At 40.4% G+C, this 12,209-nt stretch overlaps 2 protein-coding genes across 3 annotated transcripts in view; one reads left to right on the top strand and one right to left on the bottom strand.

Annotated features, from left to right (window-relative positions):
• Positions 1 to 12,209, bottom strand: part of LOC149238954 (serine/threonine protein phosphatase 2A 55 kDa regulatory subunit B beta isoform-like) — a 356,970-nt gene that overhangs the window by 197,501 nt on the left and 147,260 nt on the right. The gene's annotated exons all lie outside the window — the stretch shown is intronic.
• LOC149238955 (uncharacterized) lies at positions 7,171 to 10,083 on the top strand. The gene is made up of 3 exons (XM_089367048.1): positions 7,171 to 8,951; positions 9,035 to 9,176; positions 9,281 to 10,083. Exons 1-3 carry the CDS (start codon positions 7,226 to 7,228, stop codon positions 9,762 to 9,764), a joined length of 2,352 nt encoding a protein of 783 aa, XP_089223174.1. The 5' UTR covers positions 7,171 to 7,225; the 3' UTR covers positions 9,765 to 10,083.

Here is a 12,209-nt window from a genome sequence, read left to right as displayed (position 1 = left end):
CCTCAAGAATATCGGTCCTCTTGCCCACTCTTGTCTTGGATGCCCTACCACATCATCAAAGAGTGTTGAATGCCAGATGATTACACAATCCTCCATTCTTTCTTCCAAACTGAAGACAAGGATGTCGTGTCTAACTCTCCCTCTTAACCAGGGACGAGTTCCAAGTTTCTCTTCACTCAGAAACTTGCTCAAGTTCGTTAAATCATAGGAAACTCCCAGAGCTCCCTCTTACCCAGGGACTCTATCATCACTGCTTTATAGGGTCTTCTAGTTGACTAGTGATCCAAGACTTCGATGTCATCAATTTCTTCACATGTAGGGTTCATCCATCCATTACTTTACTTCATCATGTCATCACTGGAAAGTATCCTCCTTGGCTTTACATCTAGGGCTTTCTTCACAAGGCCATCTATCTTCACATTTTCTTCAACGGTGATTCACAAGGTACATAGTTGTGAGATCCTTCACAACTCTCCTTACCTTGGTCCCGCACACATACCCAGACTTTTCCAAGAGGTTAGACACCAAAAACAAATCACATATTACCTACACAATCATGAAGCTCGCAGAAACCTCAAAGACAAAAAAAAACAAATCACATATTACCTTTTGGTGATGACCTTTTTCTAGTGACATCTTCTTGTAGGAATCAACATCCTGCATATATGTTGACACATCTCCCAATGATATCTATTGTCAAGGGTCTTCATTTTTTCAGACTTCAATCAAAGTCTTCACATCTTACTGGGAGATTTCTTGGTCAAGTCTTCATGATCCTCTAGATGTTGATTGCCTTCATCATGGTTGCATAATTTACAATCTCTTCCATCCTCACATCTTTCATTCCCAGGAGCTTTCAATCAAAGTTCTTCAATTGTAGTCAATTACCTCATACTTTATATGAGGACATATTATGTTGATTTCATCTAATGTGACTTAAGTCTTTCAGCATTCTTTCAGAGGAGGAGATCTTATTTTCTCTTGATCATGCTAGATCTATGTCACCTGCAACCATACACATAACATTACAATATTAAACAAATATAAGCATACATACCTTGTTTTACCTTTGCTTCTTCCAACAGCTTCCTTGATTGAAAAGATTTTCAATCCCTTGATCTGCTTCATTTCTTATGTCCTCGAACCCTCATCTCATGAATTCCAAAAGTTGGATTTCCTTATGAGACATTTGTTGCCTTCTCAGACTAGGGATCCTCCGCTGAGGTTTCTATCAGAGATTCTTCAGGATCTAGTATATCCCCATCTGGCAAATGCTTTCTTTGTCCTGGATGACTTCTTCCTTTTCTCAAGAGCTATGTCCTTCATGATTCCCATGTGAGCTCTTGCTTCCATGATGCCACGATGCATCTTCTTACCATGATCATACCTGCAAGGATTTCTGATAGGATCCTTTTGAGAGGGACACCATCTCATTCATAATGGAGATCTATTACTCCCTCTTTCCCTAATCCCTTTCTTCAGCTTCCTCCATCCTTCAGGTAATATTTCCATAGCACTATTTTGTCAACCTTTCCTTTGCACATATTTGAGTCCTTTGTCTTTCTCTATTCAGCATAGAGACCACAAACTGTTGATCTAGGTAACCTTCTTGTTCATGGACATTCGTTACCTTGCTTGTCAATATCAATATCAATGATGATTATTTTCTCATCATTTTTCCCAAATCTCGTAACTGAGATCTCATGAAGATATTTCTTCATTCTTCTTTACTGCATTTCAGATAGTATATCCTCTAGTATTTCATGTATCCTTCTTATGTCTCCTTTCTTAAGAGTTCTCATGAATTCAAAGGAGACCTTGATGTACTGACTTCTCTAAGGATTATAACAATATTTTTCATTCCATGCAAGAACCTTGATGACCCATCCAATATATAGGTCTTCTTGCAATCATGAAGTCATAAAACCAAACTTGATTATAAAATGAAAAGGGTACTTACTTTATTGTGAAGATGAAATCTTCACCTTGATCAAGTTGGCAGAGTTAGAGTAGACATATTGGTGCTTCCTTCGGTTGAGATCTTTGATAGGCAGATTTCCTTCCTTGCCTTCAAGCTATCTTGATTTATATATCAACAAACTGCTGATATAATTGTGTAGTATGCAGCATTGACTTGTGATTGCTTGTCATGATATAGAGATCCATCAATTAGTGAACACCTTCATTCTACATCGAGTACTGTCCATACAAATTTGAACACTATGCAGTAGATGATCTGCTTCTTTGAGTAGGAATCCGAAATGTTCTTTATTGAAAGGATCCAATCATAGGAATGTTGAGATCATGCTATGATGTGGATTGTGGAAGACACCAAAGCTGTTGCTATAAACCAGAGTTCTGAATACTTCGTCTTCAGATTATTGATCTCCAAAACCCTTGTTGTAGTTGACTGTAGTTGTAGACTGCTTCTTGGACTTCGATCCTCTTCGAAATGGTGTCGTCTTTGAGATACAAGATCTTGTTGTTGTAGATTGTCTCCTTGATCAGCCATCCTTGTGTTTACATACTGTTGTTGTAGACTAGGGTTTGATCAAGGTAGAGATCTTGATATTCTTCAGCTTGCTATGCTTGAAACTTGATGTTGGCATGTCTCTTTTCTGCCCTCTCTTTGACTTCTAAACCAATCGCTCTGATACCATGTTGAAGAATCTAGGGCATTCAAAAAATACAATGATTCTTCGTTACATGATAACAACTTGTGAAGTATTTATACAATTTAACTTAGCTTGATGTTTCCATTATTATTAGTGTGTGTATGTTAGCTTCATCAAACTGCTATCAAGACAAAAGAGACAAGAACACAAATATTTGGCTTTCTACCAGGGCCAAAACCTCTCCCTCTTGGAGAGGAAAACCCATGCAAAATTCTTCTTATAGAGATTCCATTGACAAATACCGACCCTTGACACAATCTGCCTCTCCAAGACCAAGACATCAATCCTCTTCCTTGCCACTGCTGATATCATCATCACTACTGCACTACTGCATCATTGATATCTTCATTTCTATTGCCATCATTGATCACTTCATTGTTGCACCATGACTGTCCCTTGAAATTGCTACAGAGGTGATCTCTGCATTTTCAACGAGATCGTGATCTTACACAAACTGGATCATGACTTTATCCTTGTCACAGCTTCTTCCATTATGCCGAGAATATAACCATCACTGTCATTGCTATAGCAACACTTGACACTGCTTGAAACCCTCATCACTGCACCTCTATATACCGAGACTTCAGAATTCTTTTCAACATGATGATATATACATATGCCGAGACTGAGATCTAGAATCATTGTGATATCTATTAAGTTGAGACAGTGAGGATAGTAAGGGTTCTGAAATCCTTTCCATCATATACACATACCTTGACTGTTGTGAGGTATATCCACTGAGACTGTGATCTTACTTCTAACTAGGTCGAGACTATGATCTTACCTTCTTTTCATCATGCCAAGATTGTCATGCTCCTTCATTGTTATGGATCCGAGACAGATCATATTGTTACTGTTGATACTGCGGCTTACCAGGACTATGGAGATATTCTTATGCCGAGGTTAACTATTCATTCAAGGTCATGTCTACTCCTCCATGCATCTGAAGTCTAGCTTGCTTGCACCTAATACCCATCCGAGGTGTAGTCAAGCCCTTCCTTGTATGCCTACTTGTAGTGTGGATCTGCTCCTCCATTCTCATGCGAAATTTCATAGAAAGAACCCGAGATCTATCTCTTCTTATTTGCAGAGACCTGCACCCATCTTCACAAACTTTCAAAGAGAAATGTGAAACTATGATCTGCATTTTGTGGATACCTTGACAGGGTATTTATAGTGGTGAGCCACCTATATTTGAGCCGACATGAACCCATGAACCGTCATGACTATTTCCTTGAGCCGACGTGACTTTCATTTATTTAATTAATTATATTTGGAGCAGACGTGACTTTCATTTATTTAATTAATTCTATTTGGAGCCAACATGAAGAATTTCTTCTTTTTTTCGTTTGGAGATTTCTTGGAGGATTATGCTTGATCTTTGGAGGGCTTCTTCACAACTTTGTGGACTTGTATACATTTACATAAACTCATTAAGAGTTTATATACATATGACATGAATCTTTGACATATAAATAAATCCTAAAGACATCAAGAAGAAGTCTTTCACCTAGTGGCACTTCTTGCTCATGCAACCCATATAGCAAGGCATACAAAAATAATTTATTTCCTTTTATTACATCATTTACAAAGATCATGTCATTATGAAGACCGAACCTAGTTACACTTTCTTCAACAGTTGGTACCTGTTGACCACACTTTGTCAACAAGTCCAAGGAAGCATAATGCAAAGACATGAAGAAATTTTTTCAAAATTCATTAGCCAAAACAGTGTTATCATTATAAACCCAATTTCTACAAGTTATATTTTAAATGATGCTAGTTATTGAAATTTGATGACTCAAAAGTTTTCTACAATCCCAACCTGGTTTTAATTTCACCTTATCACTCTGATTCAGTTAAATACCCTTTCCCATAAACATACATTCAACATATAGAATTCTGGAAATGAAATTTTCAAATTAAAACACATGGGACTGTCAACACATGCTGGAAATAAATATGGACATACACAGACCAGCAACACACATAAAAATACACATAGATTTTTGGTCAACTTAGACCCAAGCAAAACCCCTTCAATCTTCTCTTAGGAAAACCTGTTAGAGAGCTCTTCAAATTTATTTATGTTTCAAGTTCAGGAAAAATACATTTGCAGACAAAACAAAACAGAAAAATACAACTTATCTCTTCAACCCAAAACTCTTTGAAAACCGTGCCCACTTTGCCTCGATTTCCATGCCCACTTGAAGCTGAAAATATGTATTGTACAGATACAGACTGCACTGTATGGATTCCGTACATACTATACGGATTTCCATACCACTGTACAATTTTTTTTTAAAACAAAAAAATCTCAAAAACTTCTCTCGAACAGCGTGCAGCTCACAGCATTAAATGTTGTTCGTACTGTACCTTCTGTTGTCTTCTATGCCTTGATTTTTGTGCCCAGCTTTGCCCAGAAATCACTCCTTCAACTTGCTGCAACAAATTTCTCCTTCAGAACTTTTCTTCAGCTCTCAGCCTCCTTTCTCCAATCTGCTCATGAAGAATGAATGCAGTCCCTCTTTTCTTTTCCCCCTTTTGTTTCCCTAAATGACTTTTGGGCAACCCTAAGATCTACTGACTCAAATTCATTTAGATCAAGGGATGAGAATAAATGTGCATTTAATTCTCACTTTTTATTTTTTAACTCACCCATTAAATAAAGTACCCACATTGTACTTTATGTCTAAAGTCACTTTTCACTTTATAATTTAACATTGACTTTACCACTTATAAAGTCACTTTCACTTTATAAAGTCACACTTAGGAAAAAGATTATTTTGGACACTTTTCCCTAGGTAGAGACTAACCCATGGGAAACCATTTGTCCAAGGTACATTAAAAATCAACACTCCCTCTTAGCAAGAAAAGTATTTCTCACCACACCCATCTTGTCCCTGAAATGGACATGCTTGCCTCTCGGCAAGGACTTCGTGAGAACATCAGCCACCTACTCATCTATTCATATATACTTCAGCTTCACTGCCCCCTTCTGAACATAGTCCCTGATGAAATGATATCTCATGTCAATGTGTTTTGACTTGTCATGAAACACTGGATTCTCCGTGAGTTTAATGCAACTTTGATTATCACAGTGAATAACCGTCGGTCTCAACTCCTGATCAAATAGGCCATATAACAACTTGCAAAGCCAAATCGCCTCACAACTAGCCTGGCTAGCAGCCATATACTCAGCCTCAGAAGAGCTCAAACCAATTGACTGTTGCTTTCGACTAAACCACGACACAACTGCCAAACCCAATTCGAAGCAACAACCTAAAGTGCTTTTCCTGTCAGAAGCACAGCCTGCCCAATCTGAATCTGCATAACCTGCCAACCTCACTCCATCTCCCCGCCTATAGTCCAGACCATAATCAACAGTCCCCTGCACATAGCGAAGAATGTGCTTTGCAGCTACCGAATGCACCCTCTTGGGCTCAACCCTGAAGTAGCTAAGTGCGTTCACTGCAAAGCAGTGTGGAAAAAGTCCCGATAAAATCGGGATTTATTCCCCAAAATGCGATTTTTTCAAAAAAAGGATTAAATCGGCCGACTTTTTGCCGACTTTTTAAAAAATGAAAAAATCGGGATTAAATCGAATTACTCCCGATTAAATCGGGAGTCGATGGCAAAAAATCGGCTAAGTTAAAAAAATTCCGTCCGCGGGCATAAAAACCAGAATTCGTCGTTTTATTTTTTAATTGTGTTTTGGGCCTTGGCTTGTTCGCTGTGGAGGAGAAACGACTACGAGGGTTTCCAGTTCGAAGTGGGTGTGCATTTGCTAGCCGCTGCCGTCAAGCTGACAAGGTAAGTGGGTGTGCATTTGCTAGCCGCTGCCGTCAAGCTGATTGTTTATAGCTGTTACGTAACCGGTAATGTAATTGTATGTAAAGTTTAAACTTTAAACTAATCCAATCTTTATGTACCTACTACCTTGTATTCATATTTCATAACTTCTGCATCCGCCAGGCAATTACCATCCCGCGTCCATTCTATCTCCTTGGCTCTTGATTGTCTAAAATCTGTCCAGGAGGGAGATAGTAAATTAGTAATAGTATACACTGTACAGTAATATATGGGCATTAATTCGTAAAACTGGGAGTGCTGTAGCCTGTAACTGCTGTTGTGTTGAGCTGTATCTGACATCTGTTAGCCTTTAAAAACGTTTTTCCATTGCTATTTTCTCACTTTCAGCTATAGGGAAAGAGCTGTCACTGTCTCTCATAGACTATAGGGAAAGAGCTGTTACTAAAAAATTTGGATTTTTATGTCTAACATAATTTATTTATATTTATTTTATTGTTATTATTTAATATTTATGACTGTAATAAATTATTGTATAAATTATGACTGTAATAAATTATTTCACTGTACATACATTTATGATTTATTATTTAATATTTATTATTTACTAATTTGTTTCTAAATTCTGAGTGCAATACAAATTAGTAAATTACTAATTATAATTTGCTGATTTGAATTTGTTTCCATTCTTTTTGTGCCCAGGTTTAAACTTTAAATTCCAGCTCAAAGTTTAAAACAAAATGCCGAGGGTTTTGGATTCTATGTGGGAGTTTGGTGAGCCTGATGTTATACCTGAAACTGGGACGGTCAATAGAATGTATTTGACTTGCAAATTGTGTGGAAAGCATATGTCAGGAGGCATCAACAGATTAAAATTCCATTTGGGGCAAATTCCAGGCCAAAATATTGAACTTTGCAAAGAGACAACTCCAGAAATCATCCGACGGGCCATTCAATCATTGATGGATAAAGAGGAAGGAAAAGACACCAGGGCAACACTAAGAAACCAAATTGCAGGGGGCTCAAGAGTGGGGGGAATTGAGAGTGGCAATGTTTCTACAGCAGCATCACCTTCCTCACCCATGGGTACATTGGGTAGTGGTACTCATCCTTCTATCTCATCTTTTTTTGTTCCTAGAACAGCAGCTGGTTCACAACCTGGGATTAGATCATCATTGAAAAAAAAGGAAAAGGCAGAAGCTGACAAGTTGGTCAGTAGGTGTCTTCTATGGAGCGATGTTCCCTTCAACATTGCCAAGACAAACCCATTCTACCAGCCTATGTTTGATGCTGTTGCTGTCGTTGGCCCGGGGTACAAAGCCCCCACCTTTGCAGAGTTGAGAGGGCCTCTTCTTCAAGATGAAAAGACTGAGTGCACTGCTAGATTGGCAGAGTTTAGGGCATCATGGGAGCACACTGGATGCACAGTCATGTCAGATGGTTGGACTGATCAGAAGGGTAGGACCCTTCTTAACTTCTTGGTTAGTTGTCCCAAGGGGACAATGTTTATGAAATCTGTTGATGCATCTGACCACATTAAAGATGCACGTTTATTATGTGAGTTGTTGGACATCTTCATTCAGGAAGTAGGCCCAAGCAATGTTGTCCAAGTCATAACGGACAACGCTGCAAATTATGTTGCAGCTGGCAAGATGCTTATGGAGAGGTATCCTAACTTGTTTTGGACACCTTGCGCTGCTCATTGCATTGACTTGATGTTGGAGGATATAGGTAAAATTCCTACTGTGAGGGATATTGTTGAATCATCCAAGAGCATAACAAAATTTATTTATAATCATTCATCTGTGCTTAGCTTGATGAGAAAATTCACCAACAAAAAAGAGTTGGTGCGGCCTGCCATTACACGATTTGCCACTACTTTCATATCTCTTCAGTCTCTGTTGAATTCTATGTGGGAGGTGAAGAGCATGTTTCTCTCAGCGGAATGGCGTTCTTTATCTATTAGCCGCAAACCGGAGGGAGAGGGCATATGCAGACTAGTTTCATATGATCAGAGCTTTTGGGCAGGAGTAGAGGAGGTGTGTGCCATTTCAGAACCTTTGGTAAAGGTTCTTCGGTTGGTTGATGGAGAGAAGCCCGCAATGGGCTACTTGTATGAGGCCATGGATAGGGCCAAAGAAGCCATCCGTGCTTATTATGCAGATAAGGGAGACGAGGGGTTGGAGAAACAACAGGTCATATGGGGAGTGATTGATCAGCGATGGAACAATACCCTCCATCGCCCCATTCATGCTGCAGGTGTCTACCTCAACCCTGCATTTTCTTATGCTTGTGGTTTCAGATTTGATGCCGAGGTGATGGATGGATTCTTCACTTGTGTCGAGAGGATGGTGTCATCTAGGCGAGAACGTGAGGAGATTTCTAAAGAAATGGAGGTCTATAGGATGGCCACTGGCACATTTTGTTTTGACATGGCTATTCAGAATAGGACGACCAAAATGCCAGGTAAGTTTCAGTTTGTTTCAAATTTTCAAGTTTAGAATTTCAATGTTTTTTTTTATGTTTCTCATTTTTTTTTTAACTTGTAGATGCTTGGTGGACAAGCTATGGTGCCAGAGTACCAAATCTCCAAAAGCTTGCCATTCGAGTGCTCAGCCAAACATGCAGTTCCTCTGGGTGTGAGCGCAACTGGAGTGTATTTGACAAAATACACTCCAAAAAGCGCAACAGGTAAAAACTAAAAAGATTTCAAATTAAATTTTTTGAATTCATTTGATTAATTTTAATATTTAAATTTTCTAAGTACTAATTTACAATCTATGACCCTAATACAGATTGGAATCCAAACGCCTCAATGACATGGTATACGTCTACTACAATCTTCGATTGTGGGTGAGACAGCTTCAGAAACCTACTGATGTGGAAGCCATCTCATTGGACAATATTGATACCACCGCTGCATGGAGAGTCGAGACTGAGAGGCCAATCTTGGACACGATCCCGGATTGGTTAGGTGTGGATCTAGAGGATGTAGCAGTTGCAGAGGAGGGAGAGCTAGAGATAGAGGAGGAGGAGGCGGAGCAACATCAGGGTCAGGAGGCAGTAGCAGAGCTGGATGAGGATGCTGAGGAGGAGGTGACACCATCTAGGGTGGGCAGCAGCAGCGGCAGCGTAGCACAGAGGCCACCTCTTCCATCAGCTTCTAGAGGACGATTGAGTCCATTTCCTTTTGTATCCTCAGGGGCAGGGTCTTCTTCCTCTAGAGGAAAAGGCAAAGCCATTCCCTATTCCCGTAAAAGGGGAAGAGGATCTCAGTGACTGATTAGTGATTACTTGATGACTTTTAGATGACTCATGATGTACATTTATTATATTTTTTGTTGATATTTTGACTCTTGAGAGTTGAAACTCAGACAGGACTCAAAATTCAGGAGTGGATTCACTATTTTGATATGTGATGCAGCACTAGACTTCATATACATATTATATATTAGCTTTCTTTACATGTTTATGTGGAAATGCATTTATTTGATGTTGTGGATACTCTAGATGTTAAAAAAAATTAAAAAAAATGAATAATTTTGTGTTTTTTTAATTTTGCCGACTTTTTGCCGACTTTTTCAAAAAACTCCCGACTTTGCCGACTTTTTCAACTTTTGGACCCTTGCCGAATTAATCCCGACAGCGACTTTTTCCACATTGCTGCAAAGCATATATCTGGCCTAGTGTTGACCAGATACATCAAGGACCCAATAAGCTACCTATACAATGTGGGATCCACAAAACTAGAATCTAAAGCATGAAGCTTCCTCCAGTTGGTGATCATAGGTGTAGACATGGGTCTATAGTATGCAATGTGAAATCTACTCAACGCATCCACAGCATACTGCCCCTGCCCCAAAAAGATATGCCCCTCCTCCTGCCACACCTCAAGCCCCAAAAAGTAATGCATCAGCCCAATGTCCTTCATCTCGAACTCCATAGCAAGATCCTCCTTGCAACCACTAATCAGTCTCTCTGCCCCAGTAATGAACAAGTCATCAACATACAACACAAGAATGAGCAGATCATCCCCTACAACAATGTAGTATAGGTTTGGATCTGCATCACTCTTCGTGAAACCCATCTGCTGCAAGTAAGTATCAATCCTCAAATACCAAGCTCTCGGAGCTTTCTTAAGTCCGTAGAGTGCTCGCCTCAACCGGCATACATGGGTCTCCCGCCCAAGTACCTCAAAGCCCTATGGCTACTCAACATACACCTCCTCCTCTATAACTCCGTTCAAAAATTAGGTCTTCACATCCATCTAATGGATCTGCCAACCCATTTCTGCAGCAATAGAAATAAAGGACCAAATAGAAGTGTACTGAGCTACGAGAGCGAAGGTCTCATCATAGTCAACTCCCTCTATCTGTGAGAACCCTTTAGCCACAAACCTCGCCTTGAACTTCTCAATGCTACCATCCGCAGCATGCTTGATCTTGTAGAGCCACCTGGAAGTCACAACTGACTTGCCCTCTATCCTAGGAACAACTTCCCAGACATTGTTCTTAATGATAGAGGCATACTCCTCCACCATAGCCTCTCTCCATACCTCCTGGCTGGCAGCCTCCTCATAGCTAGTAGGCTCAGAGTCAACATTGCTCAGGTGGCACACGCTCCCTGTTCACCCCATTCGGAGGACCAACAGACTCCGCTTTCCTTCAAGGTGTCTTGAAGCCACTTGGGCCTCCTCTTCCCTGAAGAAGCTTCCCCACAGGGAACCTCATCCTATGCCCCACAGTCTGGTGAACCTGAAGGTTTTCCAACTCACCCTGGTGTACCTGTACCAGCACTTGTCCCAAAGAACCTGTGCCTGTGTCAGCTGAAGTGCCATGTGAACTTTGTACCAATGGACTCCCTAAAGAAGTGCTCGGTGAACTCGCCACTGGTGCCCCAAATGTCACTAACATTGAAGTACCTCCTGTACCAGTCGATCCAGAACCCTGAGGTTCTGCTCCCTGTACTTGACCTCCCTGTTGACGAGAAGTTTGTGACTCTCTCTCATCATACTTCCATGATCTCCGATACGCCCTCTCCTCCTCGAACTTCACATCCCTCCTAATCACCACTCTCCATTTAGAAGGAATGAAGATCTGATAGGCCTTTGAAGTCTCGTTGTAACCCATAAAGATACCCTTCTCTGCCATGGGTTCCAGCTTCGTCCTCTACTCCTTGGGGATATAAGAATATGTGAGACATCCAAAGATACGAAGATGTCCCACGTGAGGCTTCTCTAGTATAAGCCTCCTCTGGAGTCATATTCCCCAAATCTCTGCGAGCACTCCTGTTCTGAAGATAAATAGTAGTATTGCAGGCCTCAGCCCACAAAAACAAAGGCAACCCCTAATCATGAATCATCGCTCCAGCAGCCCCAACAATAGCTTTGTTCTTCCTTTCAAACACCCCATTCCGCTAGGGGTTGTAAGGAACCGTGAACTCTCTACTAATGCCCTCCTGTGAACAGAAGTCAGAAAACCCACCATCGGTGTACTCACCACCATTGTCTGACCTCAAGACCCGAATCTTCCTACCTGTCTGCTTTTCCACAAGAGCTTTGAACTCTTTAAAACAACTGAAAACCTCGCCCTTGGTCTTCAGGAAATATATCCAAGTCGTCCTAGAGTATTCATCAATGAATATAACATAATACTCATGAAACATATGACCACTAACATCAATATGAATCAAGTCTAGTGTACCTGTAGATCTATTGTCGCTCGT

Source organism: Pinus tabuliformis, chromosome 8, assembly GCF_031772625.1.
Source record: "Pinus tabuliformis cultivar Carrire ecotype Pingquan chromosome 8, CPIR1, whole genome shotgun sequence".
NCBI classification, from domain to species: Eukaryota; Viridiplantae; Streptophyta; class Pinopsida; order Pinales; family Pinaceae; genus Pinus; species Pinus tabuliformis.
This window is presented reverse-complemented; position numbering and strand designations above follow the sequence as displayed.

Bases quoted from the DNA above. Each gene is read 5' to 3' on its own strand.
- LOC149238955 (XM_089367048.1), top strand. From the start codon at position 7,226: ATGCCGAGGGTTTTGGATTCTATGTGGGAGTTTGGTGAGCCTGATGTT. The intron at 8,952-9,034 runs GTAAGTTTCAGT...TTTAACTTGTAG, and splicing joins TAGGACGACCAAAATGCCAG to ATGCTTGGTGGACAAGCTAT. The intron at 9,177-9,280 runs GTAAAAACTAAA...ACCCTAATACAG, and splicing joins CACTCCAAAAAGCGCAACAG to ATTGGAATCCAAACGCCTCA.